The 23969-nt window shown below is 35.7% G+C and overlaps 4 protein-coding genes and 1 pseudogene across 4 annotated transcripts; 4 read left to right on the top strand and 1 right to left on the bottom strand.

Annotated features, from left to right (window-relative positions):
- The first annotated feature begins 612 nt into the window (after positions 1–612).
- On the top strand, positions 613–3055 carry LOC141824762 (isocitrate dehydrogenase [NAD] regulatory subunit 1, mitochondrial-like). Its single transcript, XM_074712098.1, has 4 exons — positions 613–1113; positions 1413–1652; positions 2528–2606; positions 2727–3055. The coding sequence occupies exons 1-4, from the start codon at positions 613–615 to the stop codon at positions 3014–3016; spliced, it is 1110 nt and encodes a 369-aa protein (XP_074568199.1). The 3' UTR covers positions 3017–3055.
- A 1142-nt stretch (positions 3056–4197) lies between these two features.
- On the top strand, positions 4198–5270 carry LOC141825668 (uncharacterized). Its single transcript, XM_074713053.1, has one exon. The coding sequence runs from the start codon at positions 4217–4219 to the stop codon at positions 5036–5038; it is 822 nt and encodes a 273-aa protein (XP_074569154.1). The 5' UTR covers positions 4198–4216; the 3' UTR covers positions 5039–5270.
- Positions 5271–8209: 2939 nt separating this feature from the next.
- LOC141824319 (uncharacterized) lies at positions 8210–9085 on the top strand. Its single transcript, XM_074711581.1, has 2 exons — positions 8210–8650; positions 8726–9085. The coding sequence occupies exons 1-2, from the start codon at positions 8241–8243 to the stop codon at positions 8847–8849; spliced, it is 534 nt and encodes a 177-aa protein (XP_074567682.1). The 5' UTR covers positions 8210–8240; the 3' UTR covers positions 8850–9085.
- Positions 9086–10554: 1469 nt separating this feature from the next.
- LOC141824318 (uncharacterized) lies at positions 10555–14935 on the top strand (annotated as a pseudogene).
- A 2600-nt stretch (positions 14936–17535) lies between these two features.
- LOC141824558 (uncharacterized) lies at positions 17536–23790 on the bottom strand. Its single transcript, XM_074711866.1, is given in 12 exon segments — positions 17536–17971; positions 18052–18142; positions 18866–18894; positions 18896–18925; positions 19811–19926; positions 21999–22082; positions 22159–22306; positions 22383–22528; positions 22860–22979; positions 23143–23187; positions 23533–23577; positions 23646–23790. Coding segments are annotated over 12 exon segments (1197 nt in total). The 5' UTR covers positions 23761–23790; the 3' UTR covers positions 17536–17743.
- Between the last annotated feature and the right edge of the window lie 179 nt (positions 23791–23969).

Genomic DNA, 23969 nt, shown 5'->3' with positions numbered 1-23969 from the left:
CCCACCACTGTAAAAAAGTTTCCTAAATATAATGTCCGCTGTTAACGCGCGATTACAGCGCGTATTTCTTAGTAATTGTTTGATTGAATAAAAATAATTTTTATTCTTTAAACCATTTTTTTTTAAACGGACGGATGGGCCCCGGCCCAAGACATTCCTACTTTGTACGACCAATTCAAATATTTTTAATTTAATAGAAAAAGAATATAAAAAGGAATATTTTGCCTCCGTTTCCGCGAGCATCCTATTCGCCCTCTCCTTCCTCGCTGTGCCCTACTTCGTAATTGATTCGCAACTAGCAAGCGCCGCGTACGTGCCCAAATGACCAAAACGCCCTCCTGATCTATTTATTTTTTATTTTTATTTTTATAATCGGATATTTAATTTTCAGAATTTATTTATATTTTATCTATTAAATAAATTTAGAAGTGCTCGATCATCCGTTGAAACGATCGATTCTTAAATTTATTATTCTATTAAAAAAATCATATCATAATAATTAAGATCTCTCCTGATCTATTTATAGTGCTCTGACGGATCCAAGGATACATCGGTCTTTTCATCTGCCTCCTCCTCCCTTTCGGTTTCCGGAGCGCGGCACCTCTACTGGCGATGATGCGGCGATCCCCTTCTCTTCTCCGCCGCATCCTCCTCCCCCGCGCCGATGGGCGGCGATCAGTCACCTACATGCCCCGGCCCGGCGACGGAGCTCCCAGGATCGTCACCCTGATCCCCGGCGACGGGATCGGGCCCCTCGTCACCGGCGCCGTGCAGCAGATCATGGAGGCCATGCACGCGCCGGTGTTCTTTGAGACGTTCGAGGTGCACGGGGATATGCCCGCGTTGCCTCCGGAGGTGATCGAGTCGATCCGGCGGAACAAGGTGTGCCTCAAGGGCGGACTCTTCACCCCGGTGGGAGGCGGGGTGAGCTCCCTCAACATGCAGCTGAGGAAGGAGCTCGATCTGTACGCCTCGCTGGTTCATTGCTGCAACCATCCCGGGCTGCCGACGAGGCATGAGAATGTGGACATTGTGGTGATCAGGGAGAACACGGAAGGCGAGTACTCGGGCTTGGAGCACGAGGTTGTGCCTGGCGTCGTTGAGAGCCTCAAGGTATGCCGCATGATTTTCGGATCCATTAGATTTTTTTTTTTTGAACAATAAATGTTACTGATTTTCTGAGTTTATCGTCTATGTTAAAAGAGATTCAAATGGTTACGAACTATAAGTATAATAGCCCCAAACTTCTCAGCAAGATCTATCATTGATTTAGGCTAGCCATCAAAATTCGATGTTGAACCTATCAAAATCATCACTTGCTATTTTCATGAGTGGCATGAAGCCATACTGTTATTGCTCCTCTATGTTGGATATTTTCTTATTTCTTATTAAATTCTTAATTTTTTGGCTAGGTAATAACAAAATTTTGTTCCGAGCGCATTGCGCAGTATGCTTTTGAGTATGCTTACCTTAACAACAGGAAGAAAGTCACAGCAGTGCATAAGGCAAACATTATGAAGCTTGCTGATGGGTTGTTCTTAGAATCTTGCCGTGAGGTTGCAACCAAATACCCAGGGATAAAATACAATGAAATCATAGTTGACAACTGTTGCATGCAACTTGTGTCAAAGCCTGAACAATTTGATGTCATGGTAAGCCTTCTAATGCTCAGCCATATTATTAATTTCTCCAATTTTTCACCTTCCAGTGAAAGAGTACTTCAAGTTGCTACAATTGAATTCAAGACCATAATTTGTTCGCATGTATGTTCCAAGTGGTTGAACTTTAAACATCTTTTTGATCATTCATAGTTGAGAATTGATTTATTGTTTTTTATTTTCATTTTTTGTGTATAAAGTAGACCTCCTTCCTATTTTACACTACAGATGGTGAACTGGCCAATCAAGAATTTGTGAGTTAATTATCATGTTTGATAAGTGCTTGTACACTATTTTTGATACTATATTTAAGTACTGAATTTTCAAACTGTTTATCCTATTTTTGACAGCATTGTTGGTTAGCTTGTTATGTTTTGTTTGTAGTTAGCATCAACAGTGCTTTAAAAAATAATGCATATATCACTTTTCAGGCAGCCTTTGCATATGCAACAGAGAACTGGGAAATTACCCATTTCATATGGAGACCCATGAAAACATTCAAATAGAAGCAATCTAACTATTACTGGCATTAGCCCCTTCTCATTTCATATAGATTTATGATTTTTTTTCATTATCCTATACAGGGTTACTTAGTTATTATGAAAGGATTTTAGCTTATGAATTTTTTGGTACTAACAAAATGGTCTCACTTTTGTTTTCATAACACTGGAAATCTTGCCAACACTGTCAAAAAGAGATTTACTATTATGTTATTTTGTATCCATTCCCGTGCTTTATATCTCAATCGTCAAGATAAAATTAGTTTCTACCGCGATCTAAAACCTAATGTGTAACTTGATGAGATAAGCTCTCTGTTCCTTTCTCCTAGTAGATTCATGAAGCTAACGTAGTTGGTCTTTATTTTGCAGGTCACGCCAAATCTTTATGGCAATTTAGTGGCAAACACAGCTGCTGGAATTGCTGGAGGGAGTGGAGTTATGCCAGGAGGTAAATTGTTCTTGGTCATCTGATGTGCATCCCACAAATTACAAAAACTAATATGAAAAAAAGTGGATTATAACAGTCACAAACAATCTATGAACCACTATGCTCACTTTTGATTGCCAGGAAACGTGGGCCAGGAACATGCAGTGTTCGAGCAAGGTGCTACAGCAGGCAACGTGGGGAACCAGAAGCTGGTGGAGCAGAAGAAGGCAAACCCAGTGGCGCTGCTGCTCTCTTCTGCCATGATGCTGCGGCATCTGCGGTTCCCGTCGTTCGCCGATCGACTGGAGACTGCCGTCAAGAGAGTGATTGCAGAAGGCGAGCGCCGGACCAAAGACTTGGGAGGAAGCAGCACCACCCAAGAAGTCGTCGATGCAGTCGTTGCAAAGCTCGACTGGGTGAGCCGCCGCTAACTTCTCTCCGCTCGTTCAATATTCAGGAATAAGTTTAAAATATTCAGTTAGATAAGCAATTATTTATATTGAATAAGGTTTTTAAATAACGTTTGTCTAAATTATATTATCAATAAAAATTATTATTATTGATAATAATAATAATAATTTATTATTGAATAAGGTTTTTCTAGATAAGCAATTATTGAATAACGTTTGTCTAAATAACGTTTGTCTAGATAAGCAATTATTTATATTGAATAAGGTTTTTAAAACAATGTGTCTAAATCATAAATCATATTATTAATAAAATTTTTATCAATATGATAAATAAATATTTTTTTAAAAATAAATAAATAAATTTATATTATTAAATTTAATAATTAATTAAATAAATTTAAAATATAAAAATTTTAGACAATCAAATAAATTTAAATTTAAAATTTAATAACAAATTAATTAAGCTCAAGTTAAATTTAACCAAATTCAAATCAAATTTATATTTATAAAAAAATTAAGTTAAATTAAATAATTATTTTACTGACTGAATTTATTTTATTTTATTTTTTAAAAAATGATTCATGTATAAATAAAATAAGAAAGGTTAGACCCCTCAAATGTACAATCAAAAAACCAACATTATAGTCTAGATAACACTAGCTGTTGAACACACACATATGACCTATCACACAAGAAACTACATCAAATTCATGACACCACCAATATCAAAACACCATAGTCCCTACATGTCCATACATCACAACATTTGCATGCTTATCTACAATCATACAAAGCACTACAGACCATAAAATCAATCTCATCTTAGGAACAGAACCATCGACAACTTAGATGATTCTGTGATTTGAGATTTACAAACTGATACACATGAACCTGCATATTGTGAAAAATTCAATTAAAATATGGAATAATGCCTAGATAATGTTTTTGATTTTGTGCCTCCTATATATAATATATTAAACTAAAGATGTTGAAATAGCATGTCTTGATTTTCATCTCTGTCATATTAATATTATATAAATATTATTTATTTTTTTAAAAAATTATAAATTTGATTTAATCCGGATCAATCTGAATCTGATCAAAACCCTCAATCCGAGTTCGACTTGAATTCGAAAACTTTCAATTCCCAAAGCGTCACGAATCGTGTAACTCCGTGGGTCATCCCCCGTAACGTACGGTATCAGCCGCGGGGTTGCAGCAATGCCGTTCCCAGACGTCGACGCGGCGGAAGCCACCCTCGAGCTCACCATCTTCCTCCACTCCGCCGGCGGAAGCAACCGTTTCAGGGGATCTTCCTCGTTCCTCCTCCCTTCCAAGCCCAAGACCTTCGCCGTCGCCTGGATCGACCCCGCCGCAAAGCGATCCACCAAGTCGCTCTCCCTCGACGACCCCAGTCCCAAGCTCCACCTCCCCCTCTCCCCCCGCGTCCTCCGCGACGCCCAATCCACCCTGACCGTCCAGATCCTCTCATCCCGCTTCCCCTTCGGCCGCGGCGGTGGCAGCGCAAGGCTGGAGGGCGCCGCCGTTGTCCCCCTCTCTTCGCTGCCCGCTGCCGCAGGAAAAACCCTCACCTTTCCCCTCACCCGCTCCTCCAGCCGTTCCGAGGGTTTCTTCCGCATCTCTACACGCGTGCTTTGGAGCCTCGGTGCCTCGCCGCAGGCCGCTCCCCGAGTAGAGTGCTATGATTGGCTTCCCGAACACGATGCCATGGCTCCGGCGACTAGCGGGCAGTTGGGATTTTACAGAATAGAGCCGAATGCGCCGCCGATTTCGGAAGAGTACGGCAGGCAGCCGCCGAATTATCTTTCCGAAGAGAGCGCTGCTAGCCTTCCGTCATTTATGGCAAGACCAGACACACCGCCGATGCAGGAAGAGAACGACGGCAATCTTCATCCACCTCCATCGGAGAAGCAACGGAAACAGGGAGGGTTCGCCGGTGCATGGAGGAGTTTCTGGGTCGGATTGGCGAGCGGTGCGGTCGCGGTTGCACTGATCGGAGCAGCTGCCTTCTACGAGGGCTAAAGGAAGCATCTCGGTGAGTGGTTGATTTCACCCTTCAAAGTGCAATTTTTGCCTAAATTTCTATGGAGAATTATACAAAGAGTGAATCAAATCGTTGAAACTAAGAATACTTCTCTGGGTTAGAGTCTCCTATCCAGCATTTGTTGTGATCATAGCACTTGCTTTAGTATTCTTTTCTAGATCACGAAGATATGCCATTGAATTGTAGATGAACTGATCAACTGACTGCTAAAACTACTGCAATAGAATATTGTTTTCCTACAGATGCACGATTTCGATTTCTCATCCATGAAAGTGTTTTCAGTGTTCATGCTTGCTCTTGTATAGTGGCACTTGGTGTTCAATAGCTTATCTGGTTATTCTCAAGCCAAATGAAGTCCTACTCATTGAATGCATACTTGTTTTATGATTGCTAGTATGCATTTGTTGTGATCATAGCACTTGCTTTAGTATTGTTTTCTAGATTACGAAGATATGCCATTGAATTGTAGATGAACTGATCAACTGACTGCTAAAACTACTGCAATAGAATTCCTACAGATGCACGATTTCACTCATCCAAGACAGTGTTTTCAGTGTTCATGCTTGCTCTTGTATAGTAGCACTTGGTGTTCAATAGCTTTTCTGGTTATTCTCAAATCAAATGAAGTCCTACTCATTGAATGCATACTTGTTTTATGATTGCTAGTATGACCAATTGTGTTTTTGTTTATGAAAATAAAAGAATCAGCTATTTTGATCCTTGGAATGTTTATACTTTATGAGATGTTCATTCATGGTCAAGCATAGAATTCTAGATCTATTGTTTATTACAATTACACCAGTAAAACTTGTTTGTTTTCTTTGTGATGGTGTTTTGTTACATTTTGTTTCTTACATCAAGAGAATAGGTCAGATACTGTAATACATTTAGCATGTTGAGACTCTGGAATAGCTTATGGATGATTTAAGAATCAACTAGTTTCCTAGTTTGCAATGGATGTTCAGACCTGGATTGATGAATTCTGATAATGATGCTGATAGTGTTCGAAAAGTAGTAGGATCATGCCGTAGAATCCGGTGAGGAGAAAAAAGATGAAAGAATTATAATTGTCTGAATGGAAAGCAGTAAACAGATAGTCCAGTAACTGCACAAGGGGCTGAGTTGTTGCTCCAATTTAACAAAATCTGTAGTTTGATCTATAGCTACATAAGTAATAGTAGTAACAACTTCAAGTATTCTTTGTGATCGTAAAATACCTTTAAAATTGGAAGTTTTACAAAACGATTTGTTAGACTTGTTATGTTATATGGAGTCGAACTTTGAACTATGACTCGAGCATATAAGTAGAAAATGGAAGTCGTAGAGATGAAGATGTTAAAATAGATGTGCAAACATATGAGAATAGGTAGGATAAAAAATGAGAACATTAGAAAAAAAGTCAATATTGCTACTATTGAGGGAAAACTCCAAGAAATACATTTGAGATGACACCAACATTATTTAGACAACCAATAAATGTACTAATTAAATTATATGAAACTATGACAAATACATATATTAAATGAGAAAGATCAAAGAAAACTTGATTAACAATGATAAAATAGCTAGAATAAAATTTATTTAAATTTAAATATAAATAATGATATAATGGGGAATAATATCTAATAGTGTAGGAGGATCTATATAGTCGACTCCACCTAGTGAGCTATATCTTTAATTCTTTCTAATTATGCAAACAAAATATAAGGGAAAATTCATATTTATAAAAAAAAAAAAGGCAAAAATTAAATGGGCATCCATCATTTGCATTTGGGCCCTCATTTGACTTGAATGGCTTGAAATGTCTTTACAATTCAGTAATTTTATATCATTTTAATTTTACTTTATAATCTAATTAAAATAATCATTATCTAAATTATTTTAAAAATCAATTTCGAATGTGTTGAGTGAATTGAGAAATTAAATCAAAAAGATTAAAAATTAACATGATTCATTTTAAAAAGAAAAATAAATAAATAACTACTATTGAAAATTTTAGTCTGATGTCCGCAAACCAATCAAATTTGAATAATATAACAATATTAATATTTAAGTTTGAGTTTAAAAAATATATGTGATATTTAAATTTGATTCGAAGCTCACAAATATAAATAATTTTAAATCGAACTGGATTTTAAATATAATTTGAGCTCAAATTTAGTTTGAATTGTTTGAATCTTGATTCAAACTGAATCGAATTATAGTTTGAAATTACTTAAATTTGAATTCGGTTTGATTTATTTGGATAAGTATATATTTAAATAAAAATTAAAGGAAAAAAATTAAAGGGCGGTCTTTTTTTTTCAAATTGTCAAGGGGTATTTCACTTTGATTTATTATAGTGGGCGCCTTATCCTTGTAAAAGACACAATTATTCTCTAGTATTATTTTCAATTTTATTTCATCTATATTTTTTGTTTAAATCCTAAACCAATCGAGTGCGTTGTAATAGTTGCGATTTTAACTCGAGTCAAAAGTTATAATCTTTCAAAATTTATTTGCCCGTGATGATCTCTCCTTATTCTCTAAATCCTACGTATATTATAGCAGTAACGATTTCATAACTGCTACAATATGAATTTAACTTACTTAACATTCACATTATAGTTATAGTAGTTATGAGATCGTAGCTATTGTAGCTATATAATAATTACGATTTCATAGTTATTATAATGTGTCCTCAATTTAATGCAAGTGTAAGAGGCAAACAGTATATCGAATGATATTTGGGTCATTTTACATGGGGTTTAGATAATTTTTTGATAAAAAAAATCAAAGTATGGCATCATTTGATGATTTGAAAAAAAAAATTATCATTTTGATTTTTACCTTTAATATTATATAAAAATAATTATAATTCGATTCGAATTTGACACGTGGATGGCTTGTGAATAATCAAACAAATTATTATAGATCCGAATTCATCATAAAAAAATTATTAATATATTCAATTCGATAATTTTAATTATGAATTAAATATTTTTTTAAAGCTGATTCAAAAAGTTCCCGAACGGCTCGATTCGTTTGGACCCTTGAGATGAACCAACGAGGCTCAGATGGAATTATACCCGAATTAGTATGCGATTCAGACCGTTGATCCATGAGTCCCGAAGCTTCGGCTCGATCCGTCGCTCGCTAAAAACCCTACCGCGAACTGTGCGACGACCGAAAACCGCGGCAATGCCGAAGAGAAAGCGAAAGGAGGCCGGTGAAGGAGCCCTACCGCGAACTGTGCGACGGCCGAAAACCGCGGCAATGCCGAAGAGAAAGCGAAAGGAGGCCGGTGAAGGAGCTCAAGGCGAAACCCCTAATGGAGTCGATCCGAGGAAGAAGGGCGAGTCAAAGAACGGAGGCGCCGTAAGGGAAAGCGGAAAGGAGGAACAGAAGGAGGGCTTCTTCCACCTCGGCGATCCCACCTTCGTGGACTTGGGTAACGGGAGAGTGCGCTGCGTGGAGTCAGGGCACGAGCTGCTCGCCAAGGACAAGGAAGCCTACGGCCGCTCCAAGCCCTGCCGCCTCGCCCTCATCGACGCCGCTGTTGCTCGGCAGATGCCGCTGCTCAATATGTTTGAGCCGCACCCCACCTCCAAGTAAGTGGAAGCCATAGTAGAAGGTTAGGGTTTTAGATCAGAGCTTTGTTTACTGTAGAAGCTATCTCATGGCAGGTCACAGCTGGTGTGCAAGCTGACTAGAGATGAGGTTAACAAGACTGAGGATCACATCTGGAAGCACCTCTGCGGCAAAAAATTCCAGACAGTGTTTTCATTGTTCAGGTTCGCTCTTGTGTAGTAGCACTTGGTGTTCAATAGCTTATCTGGTGATTCTCAAGTCCAATGAAGCCCTACTTATTGAATGCGTACTTGTTTTGTTCTGGTGATTCTCAAGTACAATGAAGCCCTACTTGTTGAATGCGTACTTGTTTTGTGATTGCTAGTATGAACAATCGAGTTCTTGTGTATGAAAATGCAAGAATCAGCTATTTTGATCCTTGGTGACGAGGATACCAGTAAAACTTGTTTGTTTTCTTTGTGATTTGTGATGGTGTTGTGTTACATTTTCTTTCTTATATCAAGAGAATAGGTCAGATGCTATATAACATTTAGCATGTTGAAACTCTGGAATGGCTCATAGATGATTTAAGAATCAACAACTGGTTTCCTAGTTTGCAATGGATGTTCAGACCTGGATTGATGAATTCTGACAATGATGCTGATAGGTGTTTCAAAAAGTAGTAGGATCTTGCCATAGAATCCGGTAAGGAGGAGGATGAAAGAATTATAACTGACCGAATGGCAAGCAGTAAAAAGATAGTCCAGTAAGTGTACGAGGGACTGAGCTGTTGCTCCAATTTAACAAAATCTGTAGTTTGATCTATAGCTATGTTAGTAACAGCGTAAGATGATTCCTTGTGATCGTAAACTATCAAAATGACGATTAGTTCTTTTATGTTATACCGAATTGCACGTTGAGTTATGCTTTGAGCACACAAATAGAAGATGGATGTTAGGATGTTAAAATGGAGATAGAGTTGTCAAACAGTCTAACTTATGATGGGATGGACTAATCCGTCAGACACCTATCATATGGTGGGGTGGGATGGATCAGTCTATCAATTAATCTAGTCCGTCAAAAAATAAAAAATATTATAATTTTTAAGTTTGGATTGTAATTTAAATATGTTAAGTTAAATATTTTAAATTTGGATTACGATTTAGACAGGTCAAATTCACTCATTCATTGTATTTTCTTTTTTAATTTTAAATTTTTTTAAAAAATAATTTTTTTCAATTCGTGGATCAATCCACGTGGGTCGTGGGTCAATCCACGTAAATTGCGGGCCTAGACGGATCGATCTACTTGAATTTATCTTAAAATGGATTGATAAAATTTTAATCTAATCTGTTTAAATTGTTTGATGGGGTAATCTAATTTCATGGGTCTAATCTAAATTGACGATTCTAAATAAAGATATAAAATTGAATAAGAAATGAAAATACAAGAGAGAAAATATTCGGATTCATCCAATTGTTAGAAATATAATCCGTGGCCACGCATTCATCTAATTGTTATTTAATTATTATAATATTTAGGGTATTTTGTACTATGGTATTTGAAATAGTAGTTAATCATGACAACTTCGGAATAATTTGAAATATTTATAGAGAAATTATTTTTTAAAAATAATTCATTATTATAGAGAAATTTATTTTGAATTCTACAATACCTTTTTTAAAATTATTTTTTAAATCAATTTCGAATGTTTTGAGTGAATTGAGAAATTAAATAAAAAAGATTAAAAACTAATATGGTTCATTTTAGAAAATTAAATTAAATTAAATTAAATACTATTAAAAAAATTTAGTCCAATGGACCGACGAGCTCAGATGGAATTGATACCCGAATTAGTATGCGATTCAGACCGTTGATCCATCTTTCCCGAAGCTTCGGCTGCGATCGGTCGCTAAAAACCCTTCCGCGGTCTGTGCGACGGGCGAAAACCACAGCAATGGCGAAGAGAAAGCGAAAGGAGGCCGGTGAAGGAGCTCAAGGCGAAATCCCTAATGGAGTCGATCCGAGGAAGAAGGACGAGTCAAAGAACGGAGGCGCCGTAAGGGAAAGCGGAAAGGAGGAGCAGAAGGAGGGCTACTTCCTCCTCGGCGATCCCACCTTCGTGGACTTGGGTAACGGGAGAGTGCGCTGCGTGGAGTCAGGGCACGAGCTGCTCGCCAAGGACCAGGAAGCCTACGGCCGCTCTAAGGCCTGCCGCCTCGCCCTCATCGATGCCGCTGTTGCTCGGAAGAAGCCGCCGCTCAATATGTTCGAGCCGCACCCCACCTCCAAGTAAGTGGAAGTCATAGTAGAAGGTTAGGGTTTTAGATAAGAGCTTTGTTTACTGTAGAAGCTATCTCATGACAGGTCACAGCTAGTGTGCAAGCTGACTGGAGACCACGTTAACAAGGCTGAGGAGCATATCTGGAAGCACATGAGCGGCAAAAAATTCCAGAAAAGATTAGGTAACTCTTTCTATAGTATAATAAGTGTTTTGAGTTACTCCTTGAGGATCAATCTATTCTCTCCTTCGAGGTTTTTGAGCCTGGCCGGACCCTATTTGGTCTGATGTTCATTCAGGAAGTGGTTCTCTAGGGGATTGATAGGCAACTTCATCCCTATTAGTAAGGAAGGAGAGAAAACTTATATGGAAGGGAAAACCCACCCAGATCATCATCTTCTTTAATTCCCCCGACTTCCTTCCTTTCACCAATACAGTGAAGTCAACATTAAATTGAGTTGGGTTCAAATATGCATTAAAATTGTAAGAGAATGCAACACTTATCAACAATTCTTGCATGTGAACAGGTTGACAATCCTATTCAACTATTCCTATAATGACATTTGTGATAAAATCTTTCATCCCCTTTCAAGTTACTCGTTTCTTTCATTTTTCACTTAATATATCAACTCCTTGGGAATTTCAGCAATGTGAACTGATCAACTCTTGGATAGCTGAACCCCTGATCTACACGTGTAGAAAGAAATTCAACATGCAATTCAAGCTATTCTAACAATGGTACACGACCTTACAGGCCCTTTGAAGTTACAATTTTCTTTCACTTTCCGGTTAATATCTGACCAACTCGTTGGGATATCCAAAACCTCATCTACCCAACAAAAAGACCCCAAAAGTGTCCTTGGTTCCATGCAATTATATAAAGAATCACTTCGTTGATAACAATGCAAATTGGTCATCCCTTGAAGAGGTCCACAACCTTGACCTACTCTTTGAAAGATCCATTACCTTCTCTTACATTGGGGACCCACAATTATGGTTAACTCAAATGAAGGGTTTCATCATATTGTTTATTTATCCACAACTACCCAATAATAACTTGATATGTCTCAATGACATGAGAGGGCTTGCAGATAGAGTGGGAGGGATGTTTTTACATCGGTGCATTGCTTTCCTCTAGTTCCTCCCAAGGTCAGGTGGAAATAAATCAGGTTCAAAATTACTTTGCAGTATAGAAAACATCTCTTTCCGCTTGATGAATCAATACCAATGATTGACGGGGAGGGAGAGCCCACACCTCTTTCCCTCTCCTCCTTTATGAATGACTCTCCCTTCAGTCAAGTAAATTGGCCTTAAATTTATGTGTGCATTTCTTAGCATGATTTTGGTTTGATAGATGGGATTAGCAATCCTCCTTCCTATGTCAATATGACATTTGTATTTGTCAGTTCCGTTCCTTGCTTTTAAGTATGCATACAAGAAATTGCTCTCAAAAAGCTTTTGCAATTGTGGAATCAATCGTAGATAATTTTATAAAATTTATGTCCTTGGAATTTTACTTGGATTCACATTGATTCCCTAATGATGTTTGTGTATTTAAGAAATTTTTCATGTGACATTAGAAAACATTTTTGAAGGTCAAGTTTCATTTGATAAAGACAACCCCTTGTATTGATTCAAAAGCTTTTCATGTCTCTTCTAAGTTGCTTGTATTGCCTTCCAACGTGTTGCTATTTCTCAACACATCATTGATGTGTATCTATATTATGCCCTAATTGATCCTGGAACAAATGCTTGATGGCCTGGAACAAATGCTTGACCAGCCTATGGTATGTAGCTTGCATTCTTCAATCCAAATGCATGATGCGGGAACAATAATTTCCATCATTTGTGGCCCTCCAATATATGGCATACAGTCAATATGCTATCTAGGTAGACCAATATGTGGGTTTTATATGGTGTTGAGTTAATAAATGAGTTAAAACCAAATTGATTGGGTCAAATGCAATATATAAAATGATGACTTGAGAAACATGAAGAAATAACTTATAGAGAATATTTTGTAAGATAATGTTTCACTTTGAGAATCTCCATACTTGTAAATTCTTTTATATAAACAATTCATAATTTTGCATTGTAAGTGTTAAGAGTGAGCATTAGATACTTTACTATTCATATGTAATGTTTTATGAATTATGTGATAATTATAAACTTACTCTATATGGATCACTAAATGGATTAATTTCGTATGGTGCTTACTCTTAGATAAATTTGATGTATCCATGTAAATTTTCCTTTTATATGGATTGCTTAATTAATTAATTTGATATATTATTTTATTATATATATATATATATATATATATATATATATATATATATATATATATATATATATATATATATATATATGAATATATATATATATATATATATATATATATATATATATATATATATGTATGTATATATATATATAAATTTATTAATGCATGTGCTTTCATAGAGTCTCAACCATAGACAAATTACATATACTTTATAGGCTCTTGATTCTTTTTATCTTCCTGTCATCATTAAACCAATCTCATCTGCATTGTCTGGAAGGTTGTGGCCTTATAAAGGGAAATATGAATAGTAACAAATATGTTTATGAATTTATAGTTTAAACATCATGTGCGAATAGGAAGAATAACCAATATGTTCTTGAAATTGTTACTTTTAGAATCATGTTTATATCTATGATCAACTTTCTTAGAATTGTGCTGTGTTCTTATTGCAGAACAGAAGGAAATCGAGAAGCATACCAGTGCAGCAGTAGGAGAGAAAGAAAAGAAACAGTCAAGAAAAGAACATAAGGAAATGGAGAAGCAGGCTGGTGCAGTAGTAGAAGAGAAAGACAAAAAACAATCTAAAAGAGAACGGAAAGGAATAGAGAAGCATGCCATTGCAGAAATAGTAGAGAAAGATAAAAAACAATTGAGGTCAGATCTTGGTGCTTTGAGAAAAGATCAGGTAAAGAACACCCATGGGAATCAAAAGCATAGTAAGAAAATAAAGCCAAACAGTGAGATGATGAGGAGCCTCATTTCTGGGAACCTCCTCCTGGAAGTCGTTGGGATCTTGATGATGGAAAAGGTCGCTGGGACTCGAATACAAACTCAGCTGATGAGGCAAATGATGGTAGGTTTCTAGGCGATGTGAGTATCTTTTATGTTTTAGTAAATATAATGGCTCTATCCTCGTGTTCTGTTTTTCTTTCAATAATGTTCTCGAAGACAGAGCAGATTTGGAGGCCGTCAATAAAATCCCAAGGGAGAAAAGAGGAAAATTCTACTAAATAAATTTGCTTTGCTTTTCTGGTAGATACTTGCATGTGGTACAAATTATATTACTTGCTTGTGATACAATCATACTGTTGTGAATGTCATGCAGACTTTAGTAGATAAGCTTCGTGTACATAGAAATGCATTCTATTTGTTTTTAATTCAAATATAAAGGCCAAGTCGTGTAACGTTAAATCTCATTTTATTGATATAAATTGTCTTTTTAACAGATGGAACGGCTGAAAAAGATGATTCTGAAACAGGGGAACCTATTATGAAGTATGTTATGCTTGCTTGCCTTGTTTATATATTGCTTCGTTTACAATTGTGATTGTATTTCTTGAACTCGGACTGACAGGTCAAAACAGAAGAAGTCAGCCGTTAGGCCTGACCACCTTGCCTCGAAGAAGAAGAAGAAGATCAAGAAGTCCACTAAAAAGCATTCCAAGAGTAGGTGAAGCGACTATGAAATGCCAAGTTGAGTTATGAGAACATCCAAAACGCTCCTCTTTCTGATGCTCTATCAAGTTCCCTGTCTTCAAAACTTGCGACGCAATTAATATGTCCCATTTTACTGCTTTTGATGCCTTTCAGATTATTTTGAATGTGTCCGGTTAAATAATTCATTTTTGAAGATCGTTTTCATTTTTATTTAACCTGCTCTTTCTCATTTGTCGTAATGTTCAGAAACCATTTTGTTATGCCGAGTTTCTGACATGTCTATTCCTTGCAGTGATTGTCAATGCTGGTGAATGGCACAGGTAATAGGAGAGTAAAAGCTAAAGGCGCCTCTTTTTATTTTTATTGGTGTCGTGGGCATTCTTTTTTTATTTATTATTAAAGTGATGTTTTATTTTATTTTTAAAAATATCTTTGTTTACTAGTATTGTACTAATTATAAATTAGTTGCAATATCATAGTGATTTTAACTCTGAATTATATAGTTGTAGTAATTATGGAATTATAATAGTATTAGCATCTTGTTTAGTACTAGTCGAGCTTATCGCATTTTGCATGTCAATTCTATTAAAATCTAGAACTTGGACCTTATGGGCAATGACTGCTGTAGCAATCCAACAAGCTCTCTGGCTCAAGAGATTTTTGAGCCACCCGGGGTTCAAAGAAGATGAATAAAACTCAGTGCTAGTGAATTATGCAATTGCGTTCATAAAGATCTCTAATATTATTCAACGATTAAACATGTATTGCATATTTTTAATTATGATATATTTGTTTGAAAACAATTTTATTCTTGGTTTTACTCTGTGTGTGTGCTCGTGAGAGAGAGAGAGAGAGAGAGAGAGAGAGAGAGACGCTAAAACGAGTTACTCATGCAAAGCATACATTAAAATTTATGTTTGGTAGGTAAATGAAAAATGTAATAAGGATTTGAGATTGGCTTTCCCACAGCTAGCATATTCATCAGTGATAATCTTAATTAAGATGAGATAATTCTAAGTTTAATTATGTAATAATAATTGAACGTTTAAGTTGCACAGTTTGTATATTTGAGTTATAATTTGTACAATATTAAAATTTTGGGCAAAAATAAAAGGATGTTTCAAATAAAAAAATCAAATGGGTATTCCTTTTTAAAAAATTTTGAGCTACAGGTTACAATGTTGTTTTTTATCTTTAATGTTATTATAGAAGTTATGATTAATTATTATAATATATATAAATTATTATGTATTTATTATAATGTATAATATTAATATAATACTATTATAGTATTATAGTGGTTATTTAATAATTTTTATAATTATTTTTAAGTGATTTTGAGGAAGTTTAAATAATTTTAATTAAATTATAAAATATATATTGATATAATAGTGTTTAGAATTTAAAATTTAGAGTTTAAAATTTTAAGATTTAAAATTTAATTATAAATGTGTAGTAGTTGTTATAATATGAAAAATCGGTGGTAGCTGATATAATAATGTTAGAATAAAAAATATTTTAGGAATAAAATGATGAAATATTATTTTGACTTTTTTTTTATGATGAAATATTATTTTGACTTTTTTTTTTTTTAAAAAAGTATCATTTCTATCAATTTATAAGAGCTCCGCAACGCGCTGTTAATCGCGCATTAACAGCGGACATGAAAGAGCGAGGAAAAGACGTGGAGGAGTGAGGGAAGAGCGAGGGAAGAGTGAGGTATTTAACGCGTTCAGAGTTCTGAACGCGTTAATCGGTGGGCCATAATTTTTTTTTTATTTTTTAATGTTAATGCCAATCGTCAAACGCCAAACCTGAGTGGTGGTCGACCACGTGGTCGATCACCATATAGTGGTCGACCACTGGTCGACCACCACTGCCAACCACGTGGTAGTGGACCCGACCATGCGCATTAACGCCAGCTGCGTTGCAAAATGTTATACGAAAGGAAAACCTACCTCTATATGGCATATTGACAATAGCATATTGATAGCTCATGTTGAAATGTTAGTGTCAAAAATGAATTTATCTGTCAATTCGATCTGAGTAGATTTGAAAATTTTTTAGTTCGGATTGGGGTTGAATTGAGCTCGGATCGAGTTGATCTGAAATTAAGATTTAGAATTTTTTTGAATTAAATTAAATTTTATTTTAAAAATTAAAATATTTTAGTAGAATGTTAGTATGATAATAATAAAATATTAAAATAAAAATAAAAAATTATCTAAAAAAATAATGAAAAATTAGTTTTTCTGGATTATTCAAGTAATCGATTTATATGAGTTCAATTTATATGAGTACGGGTTTAGGATTTTTAAATTGAATTCGAATTCGAATTGAAAATTTTTTAAATTATTTTTATTTTAATATGATCCATCTGAATTGACATCCCTATAAAGGAACTCGCGTCTTTTCTTGTGTGGCTCATCCGTGATAGAAGATTTCGAATGTCTGAAAGTGTTCCACCCTCGAAACAGTAATAGTATTATTTTTATTATTTATTTATTTTTTTAACTTACGATTAAATTATTTAAGATTTTTTTCTTTAAGATCTAGGGATTGAATTACAATATTAAATAATAAAAAATTTAAAATAAAAAAATTAATTGCTCAAGGAGTATATAAAATAACAAGTGCAAGATAACAATTCGACACACTCCATGAGCAACTAATTTTTTTTTTCATTTTAAAATTTTTTTATATTTAATACTATAACACAACCACTAAATCTCAAATGATTTAACCATAAATCATAATAAAATAAAAATAAAAAATAATACCGTTGTTGTTTCAAGTGAGCTCTTGAAGTATAAAATCTATAGAGATAAAAGTGAATTGATCACACCCGAGCGAGTGAGATTAAGATAATAAATGAGATTTGCCCATAAATCCAACAAGTTGTAGTTCAAATAAATAAATGCTAATTGAACAGTGAAGGCATACATATTCATATAATGTGAAACAATCTTTTGATTCTCTCCTCCTTGTTTTCTCTACAACCATGGATACTTGAGCTATAAATAAGGTCGATTGACTTCACCTCCCACATTATGTTGTATCATCAGTACCTTTAATAAGCTTGCATTCAAATATTTTACAATATGGAAAGCACAAGCTACATATTGATAACTTCTATTTAAACTCTGCGATTGCGAAAACGCGGGCTGTGCCATCGTCTGAAACCGAGACGAGAGAGTTCCCGTCGGCAGAAATAGCAAGAGATTGGATGGTATCAGTATGGCCATTGAAGGTTCTGATACAGCCACCTGAAAGACTGTCCCAGATTCGCACCTTTCCATCGACACAACCAGATGCAATATACTGAGATGTGCCCAACCATGCGAGGCTCGTCACTCCTTCCTGTCCAGTGAAGAACAATCAAATGAGTTGAATGCTAAAGAAAAGCAAGGTACAGAGGTGTGCATTAACAGAGTTTCAACCTCGTGATCACATGTGCATCGCACTGAAGAGCGTTGCAGATCCCATATAATGAGCTTTTGATCCATCCCACCTGTTGCTGCCCAATGTGCACTGCAAAGAGAGAAGACGGTAGCATTTGAGCCACATATCGATGACATGGAACTATCAAGGTGCCAATTGCCACCTATTTGGTAGTTTTGTTTCTCTATAAATTATCGTAAAGTGCAGAAACTTTTAGAGCTGAGAATGATTGTCTAGCAAAACCAATTATGAACAAAATTGCATCTACACAAAGCTTCTTCGGAGTCATGACTTGGGTGAGATTGTTAGGCAAATTTGCTAAGATGTACAGACACAGCTAAACACTAATGCCTGCCCCATCCTTTACACAGTCAACAGAGCTGGTTCAAGGAAAGTAAAACCAACTCTAGTTGCTGCTCAGAACAATGAGTCCATGGTTCAAAAATCAAAACTAGTTACTTGCATCATGACCTATGTGTTTTATCCCATCTCATCCTCATTTAAACAAATTAGCAGAAAAATATAGAATGCCTTATTAAGTGAAAACAAAAGGCAATTATACACTAATCATTTGTTTGTTTATGCACAGTGAAATGGGTAAGGAATCCGTATCACTGTCCCTACACTGCCTAGACCTGTATGGCTCGACCCGCCTAGCATCCCATACAAATAGTAAAGTAGGTACACTCTGGCTCAAGGTGCATCATTGGTTCAGGTTGAAATTGTCATCACAAGGTTGCGGGATGTTTTCTAGTGAATTCTTCAGTATATGGATATACATTTAAAAATTCAACTGGGAGGAAACGAGCATACTTTGGTTTAAGCCCAATGCACTCCACGGAGTTCGGTGTGAGAACTTAATGAGCTGATTACCTAGAGAAGAGAAAATTGAAACCAATCAGTATATCCAAAGTTAATGTTCACAAATGTTCACGTGAAAATAACTTAAAAGTTCAAAATTCTTGAGAATTACAGAAGATAAACAAAAAATATGTTTTGGCATCAAATAACGTGATAGTTGTCGATTCACTTTAAACTTTCTCAACCACTACTAGCTACTCAAAAACAGGAGAAATGGGCTGCCCAACCACGATTTATAAAATAAATGAAACTCCTGTTTGTCGGAGATAGTAGCCCTCTAGTCTACCTATTGGCAACATCAAGGCCATACCAAAGTCAAAAAGAGATCTGTAGAAATAAAATGGAGTTTAGAACGTTGAAACAACAAGCATTGACACTGCTAATCTGATGCCAACATTGCATCCCAGAAAACTTAAGAAGATTCTGGTTGGTGAATGACATGGTCCAGACTGTTTGTAGCCTAAGCTCAAACAAGCAAGCAACTTCGTCAACAAGGCCTGGTTTACTTGAATGGAAATTAGAAGGGAGAGGGGAGTAACAAAAAAAAATGTATACAAGTTAAGCATGTGCAATCTTATGATCCTTTACTTTCTCCTTCCCCTACCCAACCAAGCCTAAATCTCTTTTGACTAAAAAATGGAAAGACGTACTATTTACCCCAAACTTATAGAAAAGATAGGTGTGATAATATACCTAAGAAAAAGGACTATCATTCACACCATGATTGAATTGCATATTAGCTCTAGCAATAAAGAAAAATCTAATCAAAGTATTTTAGAAATCAGAAGAAACAATTATAACAAGTCCATGCACTTAAGTTTGTGAAGTATCAAAAACTCTACAGTTGACAAAAATTATGCTCACATGGATTAACATAAGGGAATGAAATTAATTTACCCGTCCAATTGTTATGTTCACCAAGTGAACAGAGCCATCCTTTGAGCCCGTGATTGCAATAGTAGAATCAGAGGTTATTGATAAGCATGTCAATCCATCAGTGTGGTATGGGTGCCCTACAAACAGTTTTCAGTGACATGGTAAAATTGTAATGACTCGAACCAGTAAAATGGCAGTCCAATAGTAAAGAATTGAAGTTATGAATAATTTCAGGCCAGAAGATATTATTTGTTCCAGCATCCAATATGAATACATATTTCCACATAGCTGATGCCCAGTGATGACATGAATGGAAAAGACAAATACTTGGTCTGCCATTACAAGACAATTATTGCATTCAGGACTTTCACATAGGTTGTTGGCTAAATTTTGATCATCCAATAAGGCATTATCGTTATGTGTGTCAACAACGAGTATTTCTAGATTAGAATCAGACAATAATATGCTATCGGGCAGCAAAACAAAGGGTGAGATGGAAAGATTTTAGAATAACTAATTACAATTTTCTATATTTGAATTAGGTGAGTTGAACTAATTCTTTACAGATAGCTAACCACAAAAATGGATAAAGTGTAATTACATTATTTGAGTGTCTCTTAGTTAAAATTTTATCAGCATGGGTTTGCTTTACAAATAAAACCACAAACTTCACTAAGAAAAAGCAGTTTACAAAATTATATGCAAGATAAAAGATGGTGCACTAAAGCTACTTGTACATTGAAATTTCTGACTATATCTCTATTATTTTCTTAATTAATCAAACATTCATGTCTTATATCAAATCTATTGAAATGTCACCATCATCCAATCTACAAATTCATATTAATCCTGCCCAATGTTTGAAGCATTGTCTGACATGCATGTCTTATTGAGATCAATTCGATCAAATGAGTTTTAATAGTTTACTTCCACTTAGCTTATTTACCTCCACATAAAAGCCTAAAGCAATTAAAAGGTCAACAAAATTAAAATTATAAAGTGACAACAAACATCTCTTGATACTACCTTATTAATAACAAAATAAGTGTCTTCTATATGAGACGCATTAGTTCTTGTAGTATCCTACTGATAGATGCATTAGTTCTTGTGGTATCCTAGTGGGACAACCATTTAATTTTCCAACCCCAAAATTAAATAATGCTCTAGAACAATTTATATTGCAAGTAATTTTTTCATGTGTCCATAAATACATCTCAATTAACAACTGAGAATTTGGATTTGAGCTGGTACAATTAGAACTAGAACAACCACAACCAAAGGATATAGATACTTCTTAGTTTGCCCAACTCTAACATTATTCCCTTCTTACTGAATTCGTACTCTATGGTACTTTCCCTTCCCTCCCTTCCTTTAAGAATGTTCTGTCTCTGTGATTGGTAAGGATGAGTCAAGAGAAGAGATCTCTCTTTATCGACTAATTCAGAATGATATTCTTTCATATATTTCTGAAGTTGATGAGATTGATATTGAAACATTACTTCATAGAACACATTAATTTGATTCCATAAGCAAATCCACCAACTTATAGCATGTTACCACCAAAAGCAATGGAAACCTATATTTCTTTTAGAAAATCTCTTGTCATGTTGGTAAGTTATTGCTTTACCAACAAGCTAATAAGACATGAGTTCTTCAAATACCATCTTTGCTTCTCCTAGAAAATATGTTAGACACGAGTTCCTCATATACCATCATTGTTTCTTCTCCAAAAAAATATGTTCAGGACTCGTAAGCCTTTTATCTCCATGAAATATTGCTCCCACAAGCTTTCACCGCTTGATGAAAATCCCTTGAATTGAGACAAGTCCTATTTCGCCTGGTACCACTAAAACTGTGTCAACAACATAGTGGCATTTGTCCATGCCAATGCAATCCAATATCAATCGGTAGTTGAAACAATACATTTCTACTGTGTTGGCTTATACTGTCATCACTTGAAACCATTCTCTTGCCACATAAAACCATTAACTGCACGATTCTTTTCAGAAAACTAATATCACCAAAGGCAACAGATAAATGGTCATTTCAATTTCTTTATCGGCTTCATTGGCAAATTCAAGTAATGATGCTTGAAAACAAATTTGGATATTGTAATAAAATTCAAAGTATGGTATATATCTCCCACTCAGGACCGAACAGAGAAAAGTAAAGAGAGCTTATCAGATTACTGCGAAAGGAAAAGGTATACCTTTAACAACATGGATACACTCTCCAGTCTTAGGGTTCCATATCCTCAGTGACGCATCATCAGAACCAGTACAAATGATCTTACCTTAAAGCACAAAGTATTCAATGGCCATCTTCCAAAATTATAAAAGCTCAGATGTTAAGCATAAAAATTTCAGTACCATCAGGAGTGAAATCACCACACGTAACAGTGCTTCCATGACCAGAAAATGTATTGAGACAGACACCTTTGTCAGCATTCCACATCCACACATTTGCATCTACTGAACCAGCTATTAACAAGTGTCCTCTTGGGTGCCATTTAAGCCACTGAATATTGAAGATAAATATAAGTAATAATTAAGAATCAAAAGAACATCACAAAAACCAAAGAATTAGAGCTCACCTCAAAGCCTTCTCCAGAACCTTCAAGTGTAAACTTAAGACTACCTGAACTAGTGTCCCATATATGAACAAGCCCATCAAAGCTTCCAGTTGCAAATAATTGCCCATCAAAACTGAAGGCCACAGTAGAAACAGTATCTTGATGTCCTGCACAATGGAAACTCCAGATGAGCAGATTAAAAATAAATCATTGAACTAACGTATAGCATGTCGCATTCCAAGAATCTAGAAGAAATTAACACAACCATGCAAGATCAATGGTATTTCACTGAACGATACAAAGTGGATATTTACTGACAAAGGGATGAAGCAGAATAATAGAAGTATCTCCATTCGTTCAGAAACAAGGATAACCAAAATAAGCAAGTAGTGTATGCAAATAAAGGTAGCATTTTCTGAATTGGGAAATAAGCCAGCATGCAAAATGGATGTATGAACAAGATGAATATAGACACAATATATCACATCATAAGCATACCTTGGAGCTCTAGACTGGCATCTGCTGAACCAATTTTCCAGAAAAATCCTCTATCATCTTTACCTCCAGTCACAACAAGAGATGGATCTGTTGGACTGCATGAAACAGTATATAGTTCGTCTGCACCAATTAAATTCAGCAATATGATCTCAGAAGCCTTGGAACAATTTATTAAAGGTCAACGACAACAATGTGAATCAACTACGATAATGTTGCTTTCTATTCTAGAAATCCATAAACGCAGTATTGAACTCACAGGTAAACAAAATCAACAGTTAATTACCTGAATGACCCCTGAAGACAAATACAGAATCATCTGCTTCTTCTACTGAAAAAAAAAACTCTTAGTAATGTTAAGCAAAAAAGCTGTAATGATCCAAATCCACGAGATATGGGATGGCTAAAAGAGACATCTGTAAAACAAGTCCCTCGGAGAACTCAAGAATTTTTCAAAAAAGAAAACCACCCATGAAAACAAATCAAATACTAGAAAAGGAGAAGCAAATGGTTGAAATCTTCAATGAATGGAAAGTTATAATTTTTTTTAACAAGGATCCACAATTAACCTCGTCCCGAATTTTTTTTTAATCGCAAGACATGCCCCGACGACCCAGGCACCTAAAAAATCAAATAAAAACTCAATAGCCCAAACACTTCGACAACGAAAACTCACCCATACCACCGTCCGAGTCCACCTCTTCATCCTGGTCGGGAAGATCTGCTCAATAGCACAGACGAGAAATATGAGGGCGAAGTAAAGAAGGAGCCGGAAGAGAGCCGACATACCTTCCTCGTCAATGGGGATCTCCTGGATGATATCGTCCTCATCCAAAAACACCTCTCCTTCTTCGTCAGACTCGTAGACCCCGCCGCCGCCGCCGCCGTCTCCATGGATGCTCATCTTCAGCTGTCAACCGCAGCTTCGCGTGGGGTTTTGTTGTCGTCAAATAAACACGCCCAGATTTAAGTAAAAACCTGTTTTCATCATATCCATAATTTTAAAATAAATTATTAATTTTTTATAATTCAATTATATGGGACAAATTAAATGCCTTGTGATTTTTTCATGAGAAAAAAGAAATTACAGGGGCGTTAAAGAAAATCAACCAA

The sequence above is a fragment of the Curcuma longa genome, chromosome 3, assembly GCF_044706935.1.
Source record: "Curcuma longa cultivar G26 ecotype Majalengka, Jawa Barat chromosome 3, ITB_CL_G26_1.1, whole genome shotgun sequence".
NCBI lineage: Eukaryota > Viridiplantae > Streptophyta > Magnoliopsida > Zingiberales > Zingiberaceae > Curcuma > Curcuma longa.
Note: the sequence above shows the minus strand (reverse complement) of the source record. Positions and strands in the feature narration are given on the sequence as shown.

What these genes read in the sequence shown, in the direction of transcription:
- LOC141824762 (XM_074712098.1), top strand. Translation starts at nt 613, where the DNA reads ATGATGCGGCGATCCCCTTCTCTTCTCCGCCGCATCCTCCTCCCCCGC. An exon ending in CTGAACAATTTGATGTCATG is followed by an intron (nt 1,653 to 2,527) that starts GTAAGCCTTCTA and finishes TTTATTTTGCAG; the next exon opens with GTCACGCCAAATCTTTATGG. An exon ending in GAGTGGAGTTATGCCAGGAG is followed by an intron (nt 2,607 to 2,726) that starts GTAAATTGTTCT and finishes TTTGATTGCCAG; the next exon opens with GAAACGTGGGCCAGGAACAT.
- LOC141825668 (XM_074713053.1), top strand. Translation starts at nt 4,217, where the DNA reads ATGCCGTTCCCAGACGTCGACGCGGCGGAAGCCACCCTCGAGCTCACC.
- LOC141824319 (XM_074711581.1), top strand. Translation starts at nt 8,241, where the DNA reads ATGCCGAAGAGAAAGCGAAAGGAGGCCGGTGAAGGAGCCCTACCGCGA. An exon ending in GAGCCGCACCCCACCTCCAA is followed by an intron (nt 8,651 to 8,725) that starts GTAAGTGGAAGC and finishes ATCTCATGGCAG; the next exon opens with GTCACAGCTGGTGTGCAAGC.